Source organism: Dermacentor silvarum, chromosome 10, assembly GCF_013339745.2.
Source record: "Dermacentor silvarum isolate Dsil-2018 chromosome 10, BIME_Dsil_1.4, whole genome shotgun sequence".
Classification (NCBI taxonomy): domain Eukaryota; kingdom Metazoa; phylum Arthropoda; class Arachnida; order Ixodida; family Ixodidae; genus Dermacentor; species Dermacentor silvarum.
Genome location: NC_051163.1, coordinates 65589577 through 65616442, shown reverse-complemented (window position 1 = coordinate 65616442; position 26866 = coordinate 65589577). Strand labels below are relative to the sequence as shown.

At 44.9% G+C, this 26866-nt stretch overlaps 1 protein-coding gene across 1 annotated transcript; it reads left to right on the top strand.

The window, feature by feature from the left end:
- The first annotated feature begins 13474 nt into the window (after positions 1-13474).
- On the top strand, positions 13475-17840 carry LOC119431610 (zinc finger protein OZF). The gene is made up of 3 exons (XM_049657943.1): positions 13475-13484; positions 14901-15327; positions 17510-17840. The coding sequence occupies exons 1-3, from the start codon at positions 13475-13477 to the stop codon at positions 17838-17840; spliced, it is 768 nt and encodes a 255-aa protein (XP_049513900.1).
- The last annotated feature ends 9026 nt before the right edge of the window (positions 17841-26866 follow it).

Genomic DNA, 26866 nt, shown 5'->3' with positions numbered 1-26866 from the left:
TTTTTTTTTTTTTTTTTTTTTTTTTTTTTTTTTTTTTTTTTGAGTGCCAGATCCGAACACTCTGAGTTCACTCGATACGAAGGGCACGGCCGCTGGATAAAAGAAAGGTGCGGCCTCCAGCGGCCGTGCGAGGTCTCGTCACGTGCGCTTGATAGACTGTGCGGCCTGCAAGATTGTGCTGCTGTCTACAGGCTCACTCGCAACAATACTTAATCAAGACGTTGTGCGAGACGTTCCCGCGTTTTCTGCACGCAAGTCGGCTGTGCTTGGCGCCTGTTGGCGCCCATCTTCACGACTGAGAACGCGAAGCGCCACCCGAAGTGCCACTGACATTGTCATCACCTTCATGTGTTGTGTTCGTAAATGTGTTTGAGAGCAGTTTCATGAGTGTTTCTTTATTCTGTGGTTTCATCTAACCGGTGTTCTGTTGCGTCTTCTTTGATTAACGTACCGAAAGTGAAAGTGCACGCAGAATTGCAGCTTGTAGCGCCGTTTGTTTGGCGCTAAGGCAGCAGCGACCACTGAAATTCCCCGAGTTCCCTGTGCCCGTACGCTGCGCGGGAGCCCAAAGATGCAGTATGGAGCGTGCACCACGTCCTCTGTCGCACCGAACGGTCTAATCCTGATATTAACGCACTCTCTGCCATGGTCCGCTTGTAATTCCACAAAAACAGGTAAGCGCGTGTTGAGCGAAGCGCATCGTGAAAGGGGTCGGCCGTGCTCCACGTCGCCTTGAGCCAAGAGGTGCTACCGCTTTCTTTTGCTGCCGCGTTTTGTGCACAACTTTGCCAAAGTGTAGCAACAGTGCCCGATCATGGCGATAAGAGATTCCTAAGCATTGTAAGCCAGCTGTTTATTCCATCCTGTTACGGGTCTTAAGAAAGTATTGGATTAAGTTACTGAAAAGGCGGCAGCGTAGCTAAGTTTGTATTTGCGGAATTCTTCGCCGCGGAAACAAACACATGTTTTGACAAGCGACCCCCCTCCCCCTTCCCCCCCTAAAGCTTTCCTTGGGGAAGTTGATAGAGTGTCAGTTCCGAAAAGAAACAAATGCAGTGTTGCGGTGGTGTTAAAAGTTCAGCTTTACTCATAAATTGTTGCCGAAATTTGCCTTCCACTCAACAAGCTACATGGTCAGCTCGGCGCACAAGCGGGAATTCCTGAGCGTGTACGCATTCGGCCAGATGCAGAAAAGACCCGTCCCGTCCCCAAAGGAAGCTGTTCACTTCTACCTACGTACTTCCGCGCGTTATCATCAGTGAAGTTGGTCAGTTTCATCGCAGTGGCCGTATCATGAGACAGATTACGAAGACTTGAGCCACGACCCCGCCCCTTCCGTGCTCCCCCTTATCCCACTTATTCTTGTTGCAGCAGCAGGCAAATATGGATGTAAATTAGCAAAAAAAAAAAAGAGTAATGTTTGCTTGGGGGGGAACAGCAGGCTGTCCCATGACCGTGGCATGCAAGCCTACTTGAGCACCTTCTGCATGCGGCAGTGTTGCAAGTAGATGTGTGCGAATAGCAATGTTTGGGACTGAATCGAATAGGGCCAGAAGCGAATCAAATGTCAAATTTTAACGTCCTGACATTCACACAATCAAAAGCTTCTGTCATTACATTGCACATTTATAAAACGTGCTTCATTAAAAACACAAAGGGAGGATTAGGAACACCAGAACAGATTGTTCACAAACTCGGGCCTCTTAGGAGAATACATAGTCATGCATTATCAGTTTATAAAGGTAAATTTGTGCGCCAATTAATATCTCAGTATGCCGTCACGACCAGATGTGTGTGTCATCTCCAGAGATGGCAAAGTGAGAAAAAAAAGAGCTTTTTCTGTAGTTCAAATTGTAATAGATGGTGCCACTATTGTATAAAGTATGCTGCATTGAGCTATATTGTGATTTAATCAGGTGAGAGGACGTAGGTGCTGCATCTATAAAGAGTTCGAAACGTACACATTGCTGAATCCTTTGTCTAAGCAATATTTTATTGCGAGTGATTGTATTTAGCCGGAAAAGTCTGGTAGCTGAATGACGCAGCATGCTCTAGTATGTTATGTCCACTGTAGATGGGATGAAAAATATTTTGTTGCTCGTGTACAGTCGATGACGTCAAGTGTTGGGAAGGTATTTGAAAAATATTCGTATTTTCAAATGGTAGCTATTTGGTTTGAGGAGCTGATAGAATGACTATTCGATTCGAGGAACAAATTGAATAGGACTATATTCGATTCGTGATTCGAAAGTTCTAAATATTTTCACACCCCTAGTTGCAACTAATTCCTAGAAATTGTGAATAAATTAAGTAAATTGAGTGATGTGGCAGCAAAGAGAATATCACCAGTTTCAGGAATGTGCCACGAAACTTGTGGAAAAAATTGCATTGTTGTTCAGCTTACTTTTTAATGAAACAAAAGTGCCGTTTCATACGTAGACGCACAAAATGATCGCAATGCCAACATATATCGGTGCACGCGTTGGGAACGAATATCTCGAAACTGGTGTCATTCTGTGGATTTGTTCCAAGTGGATGCACTTTGCAAACTCACTGGATACAGTTGGTAAATTGCAATATGTGCTATACATGTGTTGACAATTTAATTATGGAAATTTTGTTAATTAGTCTAACATGTATTTCGATTTCTCATGCAAGTAATACCCACCTCTTTGAGTAATGCAGCTCGAGGACTAGAATTGTGCTCTGTCTACCACATGGGATTTTTTTAAATCCTACTTATTCTAAAAAGAAAATGTAAAAGAAGACTGCCCAGTGTGTTGTTGGAGGCCTAGCTATACACAGATGCGTGCATTGATATTGTGACATTGCCAAGTTTAGCATTCTGTTTCTTAACTTTAGAAAGTTTTGCATACCCTTCCCAGCCTTTACTCACAAGAAAAAAAAAAAAAATATATATATATATATATATATATATATATATATATATATATATACAGTGTGTGCTTCGTGCTTTATTGTGAATTTTTAATTGCAGAAAGCTTACCAATGCTTTTGTTGGCTACATTCATGGAAGTGTGCTAATAGTGCCATTTGCAGCTAGTATGGTGTCTTTCCGAAAGTGCTCACCTATTTTTGTTAATAACCTAAGACATTGTGGTTGTAAGCAGTGTACTGACAGTGAGGCCAAAGAACATCATAATGCTTGTGCAGCTGTCATTGCTCACTGACCACGCAGTTAAAGTGAATGTATCTAAGCATGTAGCCATAGGAAATTTCACTGTTGCAAATACACTGGGGAGTATGTTTAGTTTTTATGTAAGATATTCATGAAATCTAATGAAAGGTTACTTCAGCTTTGCTGATGCTTGGCACAAGCAGAAATGTATTCTTGAATGTGTTGCTAAGCTAGTGGTTTTTGTGCTTCTACTGCTTCTATGTGATCAAACTTGTAAATTGCGCAAATATGAAGACATTTTCCTGCATCTTTTTTCCTGCCATAGCAAGTCGATGGTACATTTTGCCTGAGAAGCTTGAAACACTTTTACACATATTTTAGAGTGTCTCTGGCAACCTCCATGCCACTACAATGAAAAAACAATTATATTGAAGAAATGGACAAGTATTGTAATAGCAGTTGGAATGTTTATCAAATGGAACAGTGAGCTGATGCTGATGCATCAAGCAAGCAGAAGTGAAGCTTGTAAATCGTCCACAAGCATTTATAGAAGCAAGTATAAAATTTGCAGGTAACTTTTTAGCAACTTCAGCTACACATGCGGTGTGTGATAAGTTATGCGCTGTGTCATTGTGTGCACATGTTTCCTAGTAACACTTATCACACTTCCAGTCTGCACAATATGTGAGGTGTGTTCAAAAAGACACCGAACTTTTGAAATAGTGCGCCAACTGGCAGAGGGAGCGCGCTGCGGCTACTGAGCGCATGTAGCAGCAGGTTTGGACAACAAACTGCCATTTGCCGCATTTCGCTCTGACCGTTAGTTGGCGAGCTACAGCTGCTGAAGTGAGCACATGAACAAGCTGTTCTGCGGATTGTTGCCAAAGTGACAATGAAGGAATTGGAAGAACAGCGTGTGTGTGAAGTTCTGCTACAAACTTGGGAAATCTTTCACAGAGACATTTAAGTTGCTTAGCCAAGCATACGGGGAGGACTGTATGAGTCGTGCGCAATGCTATGATTGGTTCAAGCGTTTTGAAGATGTAAGAATGTCGGTCGGGTGACGATCCCAAGCCTGGACGACCTTCCACATCCACAGATGATGACCACGCCGAGAGAGTTCGAACTGTAATTCGTGGAAATTGTTGTTTGACTGTTCGAGAAGTCGCTGACGAAGTGGTTATCAGCATAGCGTCATGGTCATGAAATTTTGAGTGACAAACTTGGGATGCGTCGTGTCAGTGCAAAATTTGTGCCGCGTTTGTTGACTGACGAACAGAAGCAGACCCGTGTTGAAATCAGCCAGGAACTGCTCGCCATGAAAACTTTCTTAAGAACATCATAACAGGCGATGAGACATGGGTTTATGGCTATGATGTTGAAACGAAAGTGCAGTCATCGCAGTGGGTGGCCAAAAGTTCTCGTCGTCCAAAAAAAGCACGCATAAGTCGGTCAAAAATGAAGGTGTTGTTGGTTGTGTTTTTTGACTGCAAAGGCATTGTCCATCAGGAATTTGTGCCACATGGTCAGATGGTAAACAAAGAAGTTTACCAGGGAATCCTAGCACGTTTGAGAGATTCTGTGCACAGTAAGAGGCCTGAATTGTGGGAAAATCAGGCTTGGATGTTGCATCATGACAATGCTCCAGCTCACGCGTCGCTCCTTGTCTGCAGCTACTTTGCGAAACACCACACTCCTGTTGTGCCCCACCCACCATATTCTCCTGACCTAGCCCCAGCGGACTTTTTTCTATTCCCCAAGTTGAAAACAACCTTGAAAGGACGTCGTTTGCAAACCGTAGAGGAGATCCAGGACAATTCAAGAAAAGACCTGCACGCCATTCCAGAAAGTGCGTTCCAGGAGGCTTTCCAAAAATGGAAGAAAAGATGGGAAGGAGTGCATTGCCAGTAGAGGGGACTACTTTGAAGGGGACAGCACTTAAATTAGGAACGACAACACAGTAGTGCAAACAATCAAAAGGGCATTTATTGCACCTTTCATACACTAATGCATGCTAGCCGAATTACTACCCATACAACATTCACATGGGCGTGCGACAAATCAAGGAAGTCCGACTCACCGCGACTGGATAGCTAGTGAATAGATTCGCCCGCTTGCTAAACACCAACGGCTAATCGTTCACGTGTACTGTCACGCGAACAGTGGCGCTTTCGAACGATCCGTGTTCGTCCATACTGGTGTCCTGCTCCTACCCTCGCGAGACGGTCTCGTGAAGCGTGGATCGGCTCACGCGCGGAATGTCCGCATCGCTCACCGATCCCATGTCCAAGAGGAAGCGCCTTCTTCTTTTTGTGCCCAAGTAACCCCGCCGTTAGGAGGTGTTAGCAGCGCAACACTCGTGCCATCTCTCGAAATACGCTGCAACTACACCGACCTTCGCCACCGTAAAGCCACGCGGCGAAGCCGGATTACAGGAAACGGGAGCCATGCGGGGAGAACAACATCAGGGGACGCGTGAGAGTCGTGCATCTCCACAGTGTCCAAGAACAAACCATAATTGTCGTGCTAGCCCATCAGGCCGTTTAGTAAGCAAAATCAGGTGCTTCTGATGTAGGATAAGTGGTTGATCAGTGAACAAAAAGTTGTATATATATATCAGTAGAGTTTTTAGTTTCGTCTAACTTGAGTATCATTGGCAATCTCAACCTATTTTTTCAAACGCCTTGCAGATCGGGGTAGCCTAAGGAACTCGTGAAGTGAGCATGTGGCTATCACAGTGACCACACCTGTACTGACATGTGAATTGGATTAGATTGCGTTAATTCTTTATTTCATTGATGACAGCTTGTCACTATCATAGCTTTAGCTTTATACTCTGCACACATCTCACTTTAAGTACATTTTTCAGGGGAAAAAAGTGCAGATTAGAATTGAGTAAATGTGGTAGTATTTGCTATTGCATTCTCAGGTTGCTGCTGCCTGTAGCCGAACCTGTTCGATCTCTTTGTCGTGCCTCTTTTACAAGCCAACATCAACAATGTTTTGGAATGCGTCAAACGTCTAGTTTTAGCTAGTGAGTGCATGTAGATGCAAACTAGTCGCGAGAATGTTGCAGGGGCCCCCTTTAAATTCTCCTTGGGCTGCAGCTGCGTTTCGCTCACATTTGTTTTTCCCCGACCGTTCAGGTTTCCCGTGCAGCACCAGCTGTCGAGGCACTTACGAACCGCATGCAAGCAGTGGGAGGCCGCATTTCTGCACAAGGAGTTGCTGACTAGGCACAGCAAGATTCACCAGGGCGTCCGAAAACTGCCCCAAGGCTCTCTTCCAGTGGGGCTATCTCGTGGAGCATGAGAGGATCCACACGGGAGAGCGCCCCTTCACCTGTCCCGTCTGTGACGAGAAGTTCGTGCAGCTATCCCACTTGAATGTGCACAGATATCGAACAGGCCAATAACTGCTCGTGACTGTCTGGGTTGTTGTGTTTCGTCCCTGTTTGGCTATGACATGACCTCACTGGTGGGATGTCAGTGAGGCATGAACAGGCACAAGAGCATCATGAGGCTGTGCCTGCCCTGGAGTGTGTAGATGGAGTCTGCAATCAAGCATTAGCCTTGTGTTTGCCTTGTGTTTGCCTTGTGGTATGATTCTCATAACGTCCTCGCTCAGAAAGATTACGTACCTAATTCTTTGTATACAGACCAGTAAAGTAAGTCACCTAGTGTCATTCATGTAGGTATTATGGTTGTCTTAAACCTTAATCACCTTTCTACCCGTGTTTAAGTCAAAAGGTTTTCCATCGAATGGCATAATATGTTCTTCCAAACAGACATGACTTTGCTGTCTTCAGCTGATGATACATAGAGCCAGTGGTCGATGGCTGTGACGATGTGGTTCAGCTGTGTTGTGAGGCAGTGTGTAGTGGTTAGCGGTTCTGTATTGGGACCCTCAGTTTTCACGCACTTGCAATCTTCCCACAGTACAACCCTTGCTCTTACACACATATTATGTGTACTTGATTCTTCTGTAGTTGCAAATTAGGGCAAAGAAAAATTAAGAGCTTCCAGCACCAAATTTTTTTTCTTGTTCAGAATAAACACATCAAAGTTTAATAAACCTTGTTTTAGTTGGTAAATGTGGTAGCAAGTTTGGAGGCAGCTGCAGTGTATTAAGTGGTAGCTGTATCAAGGTACTGCTTACCAAGGTACCAAGTGCACAACGTTTCTTTTTCTCACATTGCAAAAAAAAAAAATGCAGATTTTTTTTTCGAAACACGTTGAAGGCGGTGGCAAGTCAAGTTCAAGTCGAGGAACATTTATGAATACGGGGGTTATACTCTCTCAGCAGTCATGTGATGGCGTCGGCAAACGCGGTGCGCGTTCCGGCATGTGTAAACGGCTGCGTAAGACGCTGTGGCCTCTCCCCCTTACTAGAGAGTACTGCACGTTTCAAAGGTGTTTGAGCTAGCGTCCCCTTAAGCGGGAGATGGTGCAATTATAATGAATGGCGCGTGTCATTGGTGGAAGTCATTCGTTCGATTTAGTGCGGCGAGACTGGGCGAATTACACGGAAGATTCACGGTTTACCGATGATTCCCTCCGGAGCTTCGCCCACTCATCATCATTCACCCCGTGGATATGCGGTGATTTTTTTTTCAACTTCAACTGGATATTGAATCACCGTCCGACATTTTTTTTTCTTTACATTCTGAACCTTTGCAGGATAAGTGTAGCAGTTTGCACGACCATGAATGATCTCTTTTTGTTACTGCAGCCAAGAGGGCATGCAGATAACCTATGGCTATTGCATTGTGTTAATGAGTGCTCTTACGTGGCAAGATATTGGCAAGATTTTGAGGTCTGAGGCAGCTTGATTGATTTGCATTGTGAAGAGAAGACATACAGTTTCACTTGAGAGGGAGTCTTGTACGCAGAAAACACCGTGAAAGTTGCCACATGGAATTTGTGTCCTGTCGCCATTATTGAGATTCTTTGCATTGAACTTAGCCATGTATTCAAGATTTGTGTGGTCTTAATGGCCTTGTGTGGAAATGGGCACTGCGGGTGTCATCAGTTCTACTTCTATGCTGGAGTGTTCACACGATATCATTTTATTTGTTCCTGTTGTAGCAATGAACCAGTTGCTGCTATCTTCCACTCTGCCTTCAGTGTTCAGAGTACTGGAGCATGGTCCTACTTTAACTAAGTCACTTTAGCGCTAGCTCGCATGTCTAGCAAACAACAGGAACTAAACACTTGCTTCTGTGTATGAGTGGTTCCACGTATGAAAACCTGTGTTGAATGCGGTCCAATTAATCCTCGCACCACTTCTTATGGTGGTAGTGACGAACACAGTTTAATTCCTGCTCTACAGTTAGTGCCTCAAGTCATGACAACCAGCAGTGCTGAACCTTTGAATAGAATAAGGCACAGACTGAACTGGCCTGCTTGCTGGTTAGTGCAAGCAAGATTGTTTGAAGTTTTTTTTTTTTTTTTCTTTTTTTAGCTCTGCATCACTCGCACTTTGAAATCGCACCGTAAATGTTTTTGTACCATCATCTTTACACTCCTCGGCCGTGATATTAGATGGCTCTAGCTACTGAAAAGAATTGGAATGGCATTTTGAGTGCATTTTAGACCATAGGCGAAGTATAGGGGAAAAGAATAACTTTTCATAACCACTTGTACACAAGGACAGTGGGATAACATTGATTGAAAAAAAAAATGTATGTAGAAAATGCTTGGATCAGTGCCATTTAGCAACATAAAAAGCGCAATCTCGTGCTAATTGCATGCAATAAATAAGTGTGCATAAATGGGACTAATGTGTCAGGCTCCTAATTTGTATCATTTGTAAGAGTACATGATTGGATTTGTGATGGTATCGTCAACATTATCTGGTAGGCACCTATTCTTGTTCCACGTTCCAGACACTTGCACCGATTTAACAAAATTGCGTGACACTTTGTCAAAGCCCCCGCATGTTCTATTACACAGATAATAAGGACTGACAATTGCCATTTAAAAATTCTTCATCACACAGTGTTAAAGAGCTCAGTTTCAAAGCAGTCTAATCTCTCTCTGATTATGGAAGGTGTCGTAACAAGTATTTAAGCAGAATTTTTCTATAAACAGATTCCGAGCACTTAGATGCTGGAAGTGATGGTAATTGTTTACAGCCTAAGGTGGATAGCTGCTTCCACTGCTGACACATCTTTCTGAGACCAAACTGCAGTGCTATACAGTGCTCAACGAATGAAACATGTCAATTTAGGCCTAACCAATGTGCATATTATTGTTACCCTCGATTACCCTCATCTCCAGTGTGGGTCACATCGGCATATTTCTCGCCCTTATGCTTCGATCCGAGTGCATGTTGCCTTTAGCGACTTGATGCATAGCAATGTAACCTTGCACTTTCGAGAAACGGGGCTTATTTAGTGTTCTATTTAAAACCTGCCGTGTTTTCATTCTATGAGTATAGTATAGGCATCTGTTCCAGGCATTTCAAACACAAGAGATGTGTCACAGGCGTATAAGGGCTGCACCATCTGCATTCAAGGGCTTCTCCCAAAAAATAATGCCCTGCACATTTCTTTGAATGCTGTTTGTCCAAAACACGTGAAATTCGCGTAAAGAATGACTGCATGTCTTCCACATTTCTCTGCCTAGTGTCTGTCAGATAACACGGCTTTTCACCAGTGTAAATGCATAGGATGCATGAATTTCCTGTACAAGATAATGTCGAGCATATGAATCTATGTCTGTCTTAGTCCTCGCTGTTTGAATTGTGCTCTCATCTTGCATATGGTGCATTCAGCGAGTGGGAAAGCAACATTCAATGAAATTTCGCAGTTGCCATTAGAGTTTTCAGGTTAGGGCATGGGCAAGCATTGTCATACTGAAGAAACCTACAATGCCAAATTCACAAGCTGGCATCTGGCAATTCATGGCATCTTTCCATGGTGGCACAATTGCACAAAGCACAGAAAAACAAAGACTGGCATGCATCGCTCCAAAGTGATGATTATCAACTGAAGGCCTTTGTTTTGAATGGAGCAATTATAGCATGGACAGCTTTCACATGAAACAGTCTCCCATCTTTATTTGGCAAAGACTGCATGCTTTTTACAGTGCTGTCGTAACTATTGGTGTCGCATCCACACTTTCATTTTTATGTGCTTTCCCCTATATATTAACCTCTGCTCGTGGTAGGGCTGACCTGTTTGGAATTCTAGTAGTTAATGCTGTTAATCTTAATAAGCTTGGGCCGTATTCTGAAACGTTCTACTTTGGCGATATTTTGCTTTTCGCCTTCAGGTGCGCGCTGATTGGCTGGTTGAGCAAAACTGGAAAATAAGTCGCGCCACCTAGTAGTTCCGGTGTACGTCATTTTGACGTCATGGTGTCAGTGCGTGCTCCCAACATGTATTGAATAAACGAACACGCCTGTGTCATACTGCAGCCGACACATTCGAAAACAACACACCCGAACCGCTCTGCACTCGCACGGTGCGCCCTCTCGTGTGTTTTGCAAAGCGTTCGAGAGCGCATGTTGGTAGCGCATGCTGACGTCACGGGTAAGCAGCCAGTTTACTTATTGAACGCAACTATCGCCGAAGTGGAACGTTTCAGAATACGGCCCCTTAACGCTTCTCTTCAGTCTCTTTCAAATAATATGGTGATGTTAACTAGAGCACATTGTTTACATCTTTCTTATTCAATCTTGCAGGTCCCAAAGACCTTAGATCTACAGGCATTGCTATTAAGAAGGAGCCTGCAGGTGGCGTTAGCGAGCAGCGTCATGGGTTATAAAGCGAGGTACACCAAGGATGAAGATGCATGCGCTTGCTGCGGTAAAGCTAGGGAAACGATGGAACATGTTTTATTGGAATGTGAAGAAATCTATCAGCTGCCAGTCTAGGCTCCTCTGACCTCCTTGAAGCCCTTGGGTTCAGGAAGTAAACATGTCCGCTATAGAGATTAGTAAGAGGTGGTTGGAGGTTTGGTGGCAGAAGAGTAGGGTAATGAGGCTAACATAAGACCACAAACAACGGAGGCGTACAGAAACAGAGTTCCCAGTAATGGTTCAAAAAGTTTGATGCTTGGAATTCTTTGTATTTGTGTGTTTTCTCAAAAGTAAAGGTAGGACATTAGGTAAAATAATAAGAGCTTGGTGGTGCAACCCACCACCCCGTTTCAAAGGGGACGCTCATAGCATCCATCCATCCATCCGTGAAGATGCCACAGGTGCAGCCTTGCATCTAATGGGAAGCCACTGAATGCGAGAAAGAAGACTACACACCGCAACGCCTGCTCCAGCACACTGTTGTGCACTCACAGGAGCTGCCATTCTGGTGCGACCACTGCGGTGCCGCATTTGCATGCCTCAAGGACAAGGCAGAACACGAGAGCAAACATGTCGACAAGCGGCAGTACCGCTGTGTGCACAAGGCTGTGTGCAGTCGGAAACATGACAAGCTGCTGCTTCAAAATATTTGCCAAATAAAGAACGAAAACCAAAACACTATAATCCTGATTCAATTCATCAGTGGATAGCTTCGCTTAGTGGAAGTTTGGATAGCTTCGAATACATATTAAGCTCCGCTTTTAGATCAAGCACCATATATGCTGCTCGTGTCCTTTGGATTTAGCTTAATAAGCTCCGAAAGCGCTTTTGCATGTTCTCTGAAACTGCGGCCAAAGCTTCGTGTCGTCCACCCTGTCACCGTCTACGATATCTCCCGAAACAGAGGTTTGCTAAGCCGCACCGGCGTCATACACATCCATTGTAAACATGGAGGCAGTTGAGGCAAGCACTGGACGCGTCACCAAGTGATAAAACATGGCAGCGCCCGCGGGATTGATCGATAGAGTCAATATGGGGTCTCTCACAGCCCCAATGTTGGTTTAAAACCTTAAACACTGTGAGTGAATCAGTCAATCAATCAATTGTCCAATGCAACCCAAGCTACCCAATTTGCTGTCACTTTAACAAATAGCCTAATCTGCCATATGGCAATAAACATGCAAATGGTCATTATTTGCCTGAGGTTGTTCCAGTTGTGTCTCGGCACGCAGACCAACTGCATCAATTAAATTCTTTTGTGTTAGCCTCATTACCCTTTCACTTTCTATCCACATTATTGTTCCGTCTGTCTTTCCATGTTATGTTTTTGATCCTGTTTGTGTCAACACTATTTCTGTTTTGACTTCTCTCAGGTTTCCCAGAAGGCAGCAGTTGACGAGGCACCTAAACAGGCACAGTGCAAGAGCTCGTAGTGTTTCTGACCAGCCTAGGGCAACCTCCGCCCCAGGAAAGTCTTCGACAAGATGCAGCAGGACGCTCCAAGATGGCCGGAACTTCAAGTGCCCACAGTGCACCAATGCCTTCTTCACGCAGTTCTGCCTGTGTCGGCACCTAAAAACACACACTGGAGAGCAGCCATTTGCCTGCAACATGTGCTAGAAAAGATTTTTGCAATGATGCGATATGTATATGGCCGAGCGAAAAATGCACTAACTCATCGGTGACTAGGAAAGCGTTGATAGAGTTAACAGTTGAGCATCAGCTTTGTAATTTTGGTTGTTATCACATAGTACCCTTAAGGTCTGGCCTGATAAAGATTAGTACTGAGAACTATTTATGTAGGCCGGGAATCTAGGACACCAGTTGTCATACTTGCAGGCTTACTTGATGTTCTAAGATATGCCAGTTCTGATGGTGCATTGCATAAGAAGACCTTTTCATTATCGTCTAAGAGAGGAGGCCTCCTGCCAGAATGACACATCAACTATGTTCTCATGACCAGACTCGTGGTTCGGTGTCCTTTCCTGATGGTGCATAGAACCAGTGTTTCATGGCAGTGATTATGTGGTTTTAGCTGCTGTGTGAAATTAGGAAATTTACAGGCGCAAGTTGGAATCGCAGGGAGAGGCCTTCGTCCTGCAGTGGACCTAAAAATAGGCTGCTGTTGATTATCGAGAGCAAGTTAAGGACTGCACCAAGAGCGATGGAACGAAAAATCTTAGGACTAACGTTAAGAGACAGGAAGAGAGCGGTGGGGATCAGAGAACAAACGGGGATAGCTGATATTCTAGTTGACATTAAGCGGAAGAAATGGAGCTGGGCAGGCCATGTAATTCGTAGGATGGATAACCGGTGGACCATTAGGGTTACAGAATGGATACCAAGAGAAGGGAAGCGCAGTCGAGGTCGGCCGAAAACCAGATGGGATGATGAAGTTAGGAAATTTGCAGGCGCAAGTTGAAATACGCTAGCGCAAGACAGGGGTAATTGGAGATCGCAGGGAGAGGCCTTCATCCTGCAGTGGACATAAAATATAGGCTGATGATGATTATTATTATCATGGTAATGATGCCCAATGGTGTGCGCAAGTTTAAATGTGCATGCTGCAAGTTTCGTTACAGTTGTCAAATATGCTTTGATTGTGCACTTTGCTCTGTGGACAATTATGTATTGAAGTGTCTAGCTACAATCGTTAGCTAAACTTTTGTGGTTTGAATATTATCATAAGGTACCGTGAGTGAATCAACATTACCGTGTAAGGATGCTTCCTTGCAGCCCATTGTGATAGTCGCCATCATTCATGCATATGTTTGCAGGCCTTGGAGATGTTGGAATAAATAGGCTGAGCAGAGCTTCCGAGCTCAGGACATTGATTATTGCACTTCTTACTACATATATCTGTATTTAAAACCTATTGCTTGCCTGCCTCTGTCTTATGAGTAAGTTTCAATTTGCCATAGTCACATGCTCTATACTCTGTTGCCTTCTTTGTATTTTGATGGTATTGTTTGGACACTCTTTGTAATTGCCACTGTTAATCTTTTAATCAGAGAAGTGAATCATGAAGGATTGAGTGGATGAGCGAATTAATCAAGATGTGACATTTGCTGAGAACATTGGTGGATGGTTGAAATGAATTAAGCAATGACCAGTATTCACGCAGCATCGGGCTGCTTTCTTTAACAGTATGCAAAGCATTTGGGAAACCTGCATGCCGTGCTCCAAGATAAAAGGGCAAAACCTATAGTAGTTTTTATCTGGCTGGCTTTTAGTAAGTTTAATGTGCATGAACCTTCAGCAGCTCAAAAAAAAAAAAAGTAAGCTGACACTTTTGAGCATGCATGCGAAACTTAAATAATTAAAAGTGTCGTAATTGAAGCCTGATTTAAACAATCTGTGGTATTTTAGAAGTGCTATCGGTGGCTTTTAGTATTATGTATGGAGTAAAATCGCATTGGGTAAAACTCCTGCTGACGGCTTGCTAGGCGTATGCTAAGAAGGTCTGGTTTCCTAGTGCTTTAAGTTAGGCAAGCAAGATTTCAGAGACGTGCCATCTTTTTGAGATGGTGTCCTGAATTTTCTGCTTGCTGGTGCTCCCATGATTGCAGCAAGGGCTATTATGCAGCTCGTTCTTTCCTGAGCTGCATTTTGAGATCGCAAAACTTGCAGGTGCAGGGCGGGTGCAAGATAAGGCTGACCAGAGATCTCTGTGAGAGGCCTTTGTACTACGAAGAAGGGGCACTGAGCGGAATGGATAAAGCAGTTTTGTCTAGTAGATTGTTCTTTACTAATAGTTAACTATTTGGTAATTAGTAATCTGTTTTGGGTCTAGTAGATTACTAAGCAAATAATTATGGTAAGACTGGCCTGTTAACGATACCATAAGTGTAATATTTTAATTTGGTTTAAAACATTAAAATAGGATGGTGACAGCGACGGTTAACTGTCACCATCACCTTAAGCACACTATTTACATCTGTACTCTGTGTTGCAGGGTATGAAGACATTGGATCTACAAGCATTGTCATTAAGAGCGAGCCTCAAGATGTCGCTGGGGAGCAGCGTTGTGAAGATGATGTCGTTGCCTCACACCTAACGGGCAGCAGTCAAGACACTGAATGCTCACAGGAAGCCGACCTCCCCCATCGTTGCGAGCTTTGCCACCAGCTCTTCAACACGCCGCAACGCCTGCTCCAGCACTCCGTCGTGCACTCGCGGCAGTTGCCGTTCTGGTGCGCCCACTGTGGTGCCGCATTTGCAAGCCCCGAAGACAAGGCAGAACACGAGAGCTCCCATGTCGACAAACGGCAGTACCGCTGCGTGCTGTGCTACAAGTTGTGCAGTCACGAGCCCATGCTCCGAGAGCACATGCGAATCCACTACGGGCAGCCTGGATTCCATTGCCACTTGTGCCCTCTTGTGTGCGTAGTTTGAATATATTCTTTGCCATTTCATAAATATCTGTTGCCTGAAAGCTCAAATTGTTACAGTATAGCACGAAGGCAGCATGAGGGTTTTATAAAACGAAGACGTAGCCCTACTAACTGAAGTATTTATTGCGCATACAGCTTTGTACAATGTGAAATGTGAAAAAAAATAATAGCAGCGTCTGGCTTTCATGGCTGTCTACTAAGGATTTGACATGGTTACTGCAGGCTTATGTACTTGTTTCATGTGTTGTGAACTATTACCTGTGCCCGCCTCGGTAACTCGGTGTCTATGACATTGCGCAGCTTTGCACGAGGTCGCTGGTTCATTCCTGGCCTTGGCAGTCGAATTCTGATAGGTTCGGAATGCAAAAATGCTTATAGCTTTTGCTTAACATGTACAAAATGCTTATGCATTTTGTACATGTTAAGGTACCCCAGATGGTTAAAATTAATTTGGTGTCCCCCACTACAGCGTGCCTCATAACTAGATCGTGGTTCTGGCACCTAAAACTGCAGAATTTTGGGCACATTACCCAATATTTTGTGCACATGCACATTAACATTTTAAAAGTAAATTTTTAAAGTGAATAGCTTTCTCAGGCTAGCGATTTTCGTAATTTTTTGATGATAGGTTGCTGGTCGATAGTCAGTAGACCTGCCGCGGTGGCTCAGTTGTCTAAGGCGTTGCGTTGCTGAACACCAGGTTGCGGGATCAAATCATGGCCGCGGCGGCCACATTTCGCTGGAGGCGAAATGCAAAAACACCTGTGTGCTTGCGTTTTAATGCACGTTAAAGAAATCCAGGTGGTCAAAAATTAATCTGGAGCCCTCCACTATGGCGTGCCTCATAATCAGAACTGGTTTTGGCACGTAAAACCCCAGAAAAAAAAAAGGATAGTATTAACACTCTGCAAACAAAACATTTGTTTGTTCGCCCTATCTTCTCACTCGCGTTACATTGACATTTATTTATTTATTTATTTATTTATTTATTTATCTATTTATGTATTCATTTATTTATTTAATTTATTTATTATACCCTCAAATTACAGTTGTACATTGCAGATGGGAGGGGCACAGCTAGATGCAGATCATTGTCGATGGTTCCTGCATAATTTTTATTTCTTTTTTTTTTGCCTATTTTTCTCTCAAAAAGCTTTGCCTTCCTGGGTTGATTCTTCTTATTGTATAGTTAATTAAAATCTTTAGAGTAGCCTATCCCAAAATTTTTTGATATTCTTTTAAATGACTATAAAGCAAACCATGTTACTTGGTCCATGTTTCTATATTGTGGTTTTTTTGCACGGATTACCACTATTACTCGATTCTAGCGTGCACCATTTTTCCATTGGGTTTGAAAATTTTCGGCGCATTACCATAAGTGTTGTCCAAGTCAAATTCCTCATCTGCTTGCCTGTTGAATTGATAAATACTGTACTTTGACATATACGTAACATCTTTTGACCTAGACCTAACAGGAATGGCATCGAAGTTGTCCGACTTGCTGTTGCCTTAAAAAATAGTGGTAAAGACACAAATGAGCTCCGTTGATTTCAGTTTGTTCCACTTGTGGTATGAAATGCACAGTGCGGTCCAGTGTTAACATAGCTTTGGCTGGCACTGGCAGATCGAGTGCCAGCAAAGGGATAGCCACCGCACTGCACACCAATTGCATCAGTTAAACCTTTGTGCGCTAGCATCATTATCGTTTTTATTCATCTCCTTTCTTTCTGTCTTATGTGTGTCACGCTATTAATGCAGATGGCATTCTTGGCACACTCGGAGCTGTTTTATTTCCTTCTATCTAGCTTATCCACCTATCCCACCAAAAATATGGGCCAATCTCGGAGATAGTGCAGTCTAAAAATGTGGGCCTCTAGCATGGGTGCGTGCCACTGGGTGTTTGCTGCTCTTCAGTTTAACCTCATTGCTGCCAAATTGGGTCAGTGCCTCGGGTCACTGTGTTTGTGCCATTGGGTATGCATGGACTTCATGGCGGTGCCATCAGATTGTGCATCATGTCCAGAGGGAACTGCAATAGTGGAACCCAGCTGAAGTACATGCCTCATACATGACGAGTTTCGGCTATCTGCACACTTGGATAATCATCATAGATCAGTTCTGCCTGATTTTTTTTTTTCAATATTTGCCCTGTCTTGTCTCCCCCTCTCAGGTTTCCTGTCCGGCACCAGCTGACAAGGCACTTATGCAGCCATAGCAGAAATGCTCCTTTTGTGTGCGACCAGTGCGGTGCGAGCTTCGTTCACAAGGGCTCGATGATAAGGCACATCAAGATGCACCTAGGTGATCGATGCTTCAAGTGCCCGCATTGTCCCAAGGCCTTTTCCCAGGAGTGCCACCTGTCTGAGCACCAGAGAATCCACACCGAAAAGCGACCGTTCACCTGCGACGTCTGCAAAAGGAGCTTTGTGCAGCAAACCCACATGGTCAGGCACCGATGGACACATTTGAAACAAGCCGACGTTCCCGTGTTGGACTCGTAGGCCTTTTGGTTGTGTCACGTTGGCCTTGAAAAGGCGTTTCGCATGAGACATCTGCGAGAGAAGTCTGTGCGCGAGTGTCACGCAGTTGTGCTTTTTAAGTTCGCAAATTATGCATTTTTGTGCTGGTACAAAACATTACACTTCTCACTTGATGGACCTGTGGTACTCGCCAAAGAATGTTTATGCAATAAAACTAGCACTTAGCTGACGACTTGTAGCCGCTTGTTCAACCTGGTGCAAAATAGGTCAGCATATCGCATGCTTGACACAAGCCACAGGGTGTCTACCAACCGGGAAAACCGGGAAAACAGGGAATTCTCAGGGATTTTGAATATTCTGGAAAAACTCAGGGAAAACTCAGGGAATTTGTGCCTCTATCAGGGAAAATTACTGTAGGGATGGGCGAATATAGGGTATTGTCGAATATTTCATTGAATAATTCTATGTTCGTTATTCGCTTCGATTCGAATTCATGGATTCAATATTTTTGAATTATTCAGCGGTCCCGATTAGGCAGCCAAAAGCCACGAACGGTCGGTGCACATCTCGGAGGCTATGCTTCACGTCATGGCTGCCATACATCAACCAGAAATCATGAAGGCTATATGTTTTTGCATTAAAGAGCCTGAAATGTGCGACGCAGAAGAGCAGAAATGGCGCAGCGCACAACCGAAACGAAGCGGCGGAGTCCGCATGGCCATAGTCAGCAGCGGAAATCGTACCTGAATGACAGCAACGACGGAACGCTTCGTGCCTATTTGTGCCTTTATTGCGTTTACCGCCGCGCATAACAACGCGTTGGCCGCGGGATTTCATAGTCGCCACCCATCATCGCATCGATAGCTGCCGCGGTTTCTTTCGCAGCGGTTTCGTTTAGTTTCGTTTTGACTCAATACGCACGTCGGCCGCTTGCCTAAAGAGCTGCGTAGTAGCCATCCATGATCGCATAGATAGCGACCGCCATTTCATCTGAAGGTTGCCATTGGCTCCGTGACGTCACCCTCGTCGCTCTCGGCCATAGCCTCCTCTATATGTATAGAGGAGGCTATGTCTCGGCACCCTCGGCAAGCCGTAAAACCCCCGATTCCTGCCGCTTTTGCCGCGCGCGTCATGATGCGTTGCCGCTCGCGGCATGACGCGGGCGTTTTTGCCGCTATCGTGGCCATACCCTTAAGCACCGCAAAGTCGCCGTTCATAATCGTGTCGATAGCGGCCGCGGTTGCGACAAGCAGTTGTTTCGGTTTGACTCGGGGCAAAGCTGTCGAGGATGAAGCGCACCGGCTACATCACGATGGACGGGCGATCCGTTGGCGTTGAGCTTACTGGCGAAAAAATTATCGGGATGTGCGCGCGGTAGTGCAAAGCGTGTCGGAAATGATGGCGCGCGCCGCAGCCGTGCTGCGAAGGAAGTCGCGAGGCCTCGATCGCCGCTGCGAGAGCCAATCAGTCACGAGATAACGAGAATTGCAGCTTCCGCACTGCTTTTGTGCTAAATAGCGAAAGGATTTGCTCATACATTATACTAATAAAATCGTGCTGACGTAGTAAGCATTTGCTTATTGTTTTCTGCATACCCTGATAATTCGGACATTTTTTTTTTTTTTCGATCCCGTGAAATTCGAATTAACTAGGTTTTACTGTAATATGTTATATATACTGTTCAAACTATTCGATTCGAAATTATTTGACCAAATCGCTATTCGCTTCCAACCTCAAATCCACTATTCGTCCGTCCCTAAATTAATTGTAATTTAATTGAAAGGGAACGCAAGTTGCGGTAATGGAGGGAGGGAGGGGAGGCGACGTTTAGCTGCGGCACCAAATGCGTATTTATATAAAAATGTGAGGCGAGAAGGTGGTAAAGGCTTCGGACGCTGCTCGACGAGTGTCTCGTTCTGATCTCGTCGAAAACTTCCGAGCCGCCCCCAGAGGCACAGGCAACAGTCACCAGCGCCGTGCGCGTTCGGTGCGAACGCGGGCAAAACGCCGATGGCGTCGACAACAGTTCGGCGCGTTGCTGGTGCTGCTGCATGTCTAAGTTTATACAGCTGATAAAACTACTATCCTTACTCCGTATAGCTCTCTACTAATTTGCTATTGCAATAGATGCTTCGCTTTTTTTAACATGCTTACTAAAGAGTGACAGCATCAGGCAACATGGTGTCAGCCCATCTTGATGTAAAAGAAAGTTCCGTTTCACTCAGGGAATTTAGCAAAATCACTCAGGGAAAACCTGGAAAACTCAGGGAATCTGAAAATGTCAACTTGGTAGACACCCTGAAGCCAGGCTTCACACCTCCACAGACCAGCGCGAGCACTCAAACCTCCGAACGAACTTCTACAGGACGCAGCAAATTCGCAGCACCATAACCACAGGGGACGCAGCTGCAGCAAAGAAGGCGCGCAACCGGCAGCGCTTGCGGTTACGCGACTCGATCGCAGCGCCGTTAGTTCTCGCGACAGCCATGGAGCCCATGTTTTCAGCAGAGCTGTGAAACTGAATTGGTTATAATAACATTCATGGTGTGGAGCGCACATGCGAAAGTGGTGAAAGTAAGCTCGTATGCGTAGAGCATCCTCTTGTCTGAGCATTGTTTGCTAGGCTATTACGTTCAGTCTGACTAGCCCGTGCTGCTTATCAGATCTATCTCGTGCAACCACTTATTGTAACTATTGTCTGCACACAAGAGCCACGGTCCATAATGCTTAGTAAATAAATGGGAGCTACGTGATGCTTTCTTGAAAGCACGTGTGAGCATTCGTGCTTTCAATGGGGCTACGTCGATCTGAATGGAATAGTCTAGCGGATGATGCTTGGATGAGAGGATGCTCCATCCACATGCGCTTACTTGGTACTTTCGTATGTGTGCTCCTTGACCCGGCACTAACCATTGTGTCAGTCGGCACTCCCGCGTTATTGCGTACGCTAGCCGCCTCCTGTCCGCACCGGAGAAGAATTACACCATCACGGAACGAGAGTGTCTTGCTCTTGTCTGGGCTGTCGCCAAATTTCGTCCCTACCTGTTTGGCCGCACCTTTACCGTCGTAACTGATCATCATGCCCTCTGTTGGCTTTCTTCGCTCAAAGACCCTACAGGCCTCCTTGGTCGTTGGGCTCTACGCCTGCAAGAATACTCGTTTTCGGTGGTGCACAAGACCGGTCAGCTTCATCAAGATGCCGACTGTCTCTCACGGCATCCCGTGGATTTCCCTGACGTCACCGAGCAAGACACCGGCGCCTGCGTCTTGTCTATCTCGGACCTCATTAATATACGGGACGAACAACGCCGCGACTCGGCTTTACGGTCTATCATCGACCGTCTCAACTCCGCCACACCCGACCCTTCACTCCACTTGTTCTTCCTTGAGGACGGCACCTTATACCGCCATAATATGCATCTTGAGGGCCCTGAACCTTGTCATGCCTTCCCATCTGCAGTCAGAGGTCCTTCGCCAGCTTCATGATGAGCCCACTGCTGGTCACCTTGGTGTCACCCGCACTTATGATCGCGTCAGGCGCCGTTTCTTCTGGCCTGGTCTCTATCGCTCCGTCCAGCGATATGTTGCTAGCTGCGACAAAGGCCAGCGCTGCAAGAGGCCAGCTATGTTATCTGCCGGTCTGCTTCATCCTATAGACATTCCTGCCGAACCGTTCTTTCGTGTTGAGCTCGACCTTCTTGGCTCCTTTCCAACCTCGACATCAGGCAACAAGTGGGTCGCTGTCGCGACCGACTATGCAACGTGATGCGCCATTACCCGTGCCCTCCCAACCTGCTGCGCTATGGATATCGCCGACTTTCTCCTTCATGACATTCACCTGCATCATGGTGCTCCTCGACAGCTTCTGACCAATCAAGGCCGATACTTTTTGTCTCGCGTCATCGATGACATCCTTCGTTCCTGCTCTACCCACCACAAGCTCACAACTGCTTATCACCCGCAAACAAATGGACTCACAGAGCGCCTGAACCGAACTCTGACTGCTATGCTTTCTATGTACATCTCCGCCGATTACAGCGATTGGGACGCTACTTTGCCATACATTACTTTCGCCTACAACTCATCCCGACATGACACCACTGGCTACTCCCCGTTTTATCTCCTGTATGGACGTGAACCTTCTCTGCCTCTCGATACTTTACTTCCTGTCAGCTCAACCACCACGTACGTTCGCGACGCCATAGCGCGTGCCGACACAGCTCGCCAGATCGCTCGTGAACGGCTCACAGTGTCTCAGGCTTCCCAAAAAGCCCTGTATGATAGTCGCCACAGAGACGTTTCTTACTCCCCAGGCGCCCTCGTGCTACTGTGGTCTCCGTCCTGCCGCATCGGTCTCTCCGAAAAGCTATTGTCCCGCTATGATGGTCCTTACAGGGTGCTAAGTCAAGTCACCGACGTTATTACGTATGAGATCGAGCCAGTCACGGCGCCAGCGCCGTCAGCGCCCCCGCCCTCTGCTATCATGCACGTTGCGAGAATTAAGCTGTACGTAACTGGACCTTCTGGTCCGTCGTAGCAAACACCGGATCGGTGCTCTCGCCCCGGGGGGGTAGTGCCACGAGACAGTGAAGGGGCTGCTACTGTCGGTCGGACGAAGACGACGGCGACGAAGTGGCCAGAGGCGCGCAACAGCCTTGCATCCGTCGCCGCTGCTTGTCCAAACCTTGTATATAGCAATACTCCCTAAAAAACGTTATCCCCGTAACAATATTAAGAACTTGGAGAGCTATACATCGTCTGAACACCGCTGATGCTACTAAGCAGTGTGCCACATTTTTTTTGTCAGTCACAAACGTGCTGATTGAAATGCCAGAGTGGGTTGCATGTCTCGCATGTTTGATGCAGTCTTCTTCCTGTCTTCATGGCGAGAGTTGTGATGTTCAAGAGATAGTGAGTGTGCTGCTTGGGCCGGCTTTCTGTTACGCTTTAACCGCCAATCCCGAGCTGTGCTCGTCATGGGGGGTGGACCCAATATCGCCAATGACAAGTCACACTCGTTCAGCCCAATGCTGGGGTGCTCCCACTGCCAAAGACTTGTTACGGTTGGCATTGAGGGAAAGCTACTGTCAAGGAACAGTCCCGCCCCCCCCCCCCCTTTAATTTTAGCAAAAACCACTTAAGTAATACATTTTCAGAATGAAAATGACAGAAAAAATTATGGCCTCATACAGTATTTGGAAAATTTGGTACTTTCTTCCAGAAATAATTTGGGCATTAAAGAGTTAAGTTGTGTTGTCCTGATGATTGACATTGTGAGTACCTGTGATAAATCATTAATAGCCACCATGTGACCATGCCATGTGATGCCGTGGCCATGATCATTGGCCTTAGTTAACTGCAGACAGGTTGTCTGGGGTCAGTACATTGTGTTTAGCAATGTGCTAGGCTTGAAGTCAAGAGAGTTCCAGTTACTCGTTCTGTAGAACTGCATAAACTTATTTTGGATGAATGTAATTTGTAAGGAATGTCACGTGCATAAAGCACAGTGTGATGATTGTGCAAGATTGTGTGCGCTGTTTCTCCAACCATGCCTTGTAAAAATGTACGAGCTGGGATACCTCATGTGTTGGGCTTTTGTCCTTGAGCTTTCACATGAGCTTGTTGGTGCTGATGTACCAATAAATGTTTTGATGTGCTTCGTTCGGCTTTTGAAGTTTTTCACATGGGGATGTGGAGTGCTTGAGTTACAGTACAGAATGAACTTAACATTGATAGATTTAATTTCATATCTGCATTTCATACATAGTTAAAGGCAGAAATTGTGAATGCACCCATGCATTTTACACTTCCATTTAAGCTCCCTGGTGCCATAGACATTAGTCGCACATTAGCCACAATAATTTCAAGTCACTTATGCTGGCTGTGCAAAAGACAGCTTCAAGACTCATGAAAAAAAAAAAGACGTTTATTTGCATGTTTCGCTGTAAACGACATCTAAGCACATTAACGTAGTAATGCTATGCTAGTTAATGGTGGCTTCAGCGCAGTGTCATAAGACTGCAGTTTATGTGTTGTACTCCAGACAACCACATTCACAGACACCGCATGACGAGTTTGTGTTTCTAAACACATGAATGAAATTTTAAAATAAGATAAATTTGTTGCATGCTTTTTGTAAATGTTGCACGCTGTTTTATTCGATAAACCTATTCTGTGTACAAAAATGCAACATTCTTGATAGGGCATACACATAATGTGAACATGGCTAATGTGCAATGTCCTTGTTTTATGGCACCACTAGAACATCACACATTAACTACCTCCCATTGCCTTTTTTTTTTTTTGACAAAATGTGCAGAGGGCAGCCAATAAAGCACTTGCAAAAGTAATTTTGTTTATGACAATTCCGTATGAGTTATTATTGTTCTGCTTTGTTGTTGTTATGTGTGCACGTGACACATTGCTGAGCTCTCATGATCCTTCAAAAAGCCTTGTAGATTTGCAGGCCTTCCAATTAGGAGCCATGCATGTTTAACCAAAGCATGGCAGCATATTCGTACATGAATTTCGCCAAGCACATGCTGCATTTAGCGATTGCGTACCTTCAATGTGATTTTGTAATGTTATTTCTGGAAAAATAGTGCAGCTTGAAGTTTGTTTTACATTGTCCCCTCTGTTATAATTGTTATAATTGGAGGGACGCCAAGCTTAAGCAATAAATAAGTCCTGTCTAATGCAATGCTATTTGAGAATGCCACCTGTTTAGCATGAAATCGTTGATTGGTAACTGAGATAATGAAGGCGAAACCTTGCTTCTGAATGTGGTTTCGTCCTTTTTTTTTTAATTAATACACGATCAACTAGTGCCACTCAGGCATCGGCAGAACCTGTAGCATCACAGAGACTGAGTGCAGGAATTTTTACTTGGCATCACTGTCTGTCTTATGTTTTTATGTCCTTTCTGTTACTACTAAGCAGCCACTCTGAGTAAGACTGGCTTGTTCGTAATTCCAAGAGTGTAACCTTCTTTATTTGGTTGAGCTTAACATTTGTCTTCAGGGTCATTTTAGAACAGGATAGTGACAATAGGATAATGGCAGAATATATTGGGCGGTTGGACACACCCCTTTAGGGTCACCCCTGAATGAGGGATGTATTGCCCATCTGCAGAAGCTTGTTGCCTCATACAGTGCGCAAGGAATAGCAGCGTAGGAGCGCTAGCATGTGACTTGACTGTCTGCTCCACTTTATACCGAGGATTGAATATGACTAATCTGTTTTTGACGACAAAACAGGGTGGCTATGAATGAGGTTGTATGTTTCTGTTGCATATGAAGTTATCTCTCGATACTCAATAACAAGGTGCACTATGCACTCGTCCCTCCTTTCCTTTCTGCGTGTTTTCTTAGCACTTCAGCTTCACCTTGACTGACCCACTGGCCCAACAGTCCGTGCCTTTGGCCGAAAGCCATTAATAATGGTGACAGGCTTGGCTGTTGTGCCCAACACTTTGCAGTTTCTAAAAAGCTTTAGATGTGCTGAAACAATTTCCACAGTTTGCGTAAGGCTCGTGTGACTTTGTGGACAGAAGAAACTGCTCCTTGGGTGAGTGGCAACTTAGATCATGTTTCAATAAAATGCAACATTTGAGGATCCTCGCATTGCTTTTGGGCGAGTCCGGTGAGCACAAGGTCACGGATTTGACCTCGAACCGTGGCATTTGCATGCCGACTGGGACATAATACGAAAACACTTGTGCCTGAAGTACTATTAAAGTACTTCAGGCACTCAAAATTTATCTGGAGCCACGTACAGCGTTCCTTGTAGCCCTGCTACAAGGAACGCCGAACTCCATTAGCGAGATAGTTTATTGCTGAGCAAAATGTGATGTTTGTATTTTTTAATTTTATTTATCTAATGACATCTGAAGTAATACCTGTTAAAATAAGCTTTCTTTGGTATGCTTCTGTATATTGAAATGTTAAGTGCCTACTAATAACTTGACAGGTCATTTATTTAGTATACAGTGGTACCTCGCTAAGTGGCACTTTGCTGCACAGACATTTAGATTTCACGGAGCAAACCGACCTTGCTCACGATTTTTTGTTCATTGAGCAGATCGTGTTCTTCAGAACGAATCCAGCACATCCGCACGTGACTGCGCCTACATGTTTCCTGGGCCTAAATGTTGCTGGACCACCATTTTCCCCTTGCTTTACCTCCCTGTCAGTGTGCTTCCTGGGTCACCGTTTTACAGAATGACTCACACTGAACTGTGAAGTGTCTCTAAAAGTACACAGGGGTGTAAACACCTGTTTAAGTAGTCTCCCTTCCTCTGTCCTCCACTGCCTCTATCTAGATCTTGAACATCATGCTTCCTTGGTAAATGCTCTGTCAATTTCTTCTAAAGTGTTACGATTCTTTTTTTTGCATGATTAACCAATGTTTACAAACTGATTAATAGGTATCTCATAGGAAATAATGAGAAAATGTTTGTCGCAGTATGAACGCATCACAAAAAAAACCTGCACACAGAATGATTTAAGTTTGTTCGGAGAAGCACCACTGCAGTAATTTTAAGTATGAATCGTTTGAGTATGTGCTGAATGTAGTTACTCTGCAGTGGACATAGGGCAGCATTCTGTCTTCTACTGCTGGTGAGCATTATGTACACCCGTGAACAAAAGTATACAGACCAGGGGTTACGTGATAAAGCCGGTTTTTTCCTCTGCCTGTGAACGCAACTTGAAATCGAGGACTGCAGTCCAAACTTGGCATTGCGAACTTTTCAGTGTACTCGTCAATTCCAGTTTATGCTTGTTAATTAGGAAGAAATTCAGTTTTTTCAGCGACCCTGTGGTCCGTATACTTTTGCTCACGGGTGTACACACAAACGAGCATTCCTGCTGAGCCACTTTGTGCAAACACTGGTCTCGGAAGAACGGACAGTAACTGGCAAGCTAAAACTATCTAATCCTTTTACTGGGTACTGACAAAGATTAACGGTTTGCGTCGGTCTCATCGGATGCAGCATCAAACAACGCCTGCGCCATCGCAGGTGGTGCACCTCATCATGACAGCATTGC

What these genes read in the sequence shown, in the direction of transcription:
- LOC119431610 (XM_049657943.1), top strand. An exon ending in TGCCACTTGTGCCCTCTTGT is followed by an intron (nt 15,328 to 17,509) that starts GTGCGTAGTTTG and finishes TCCCCCTCTCAG; the next exon opens with GTTTCCTGTCCGGCACCAGC.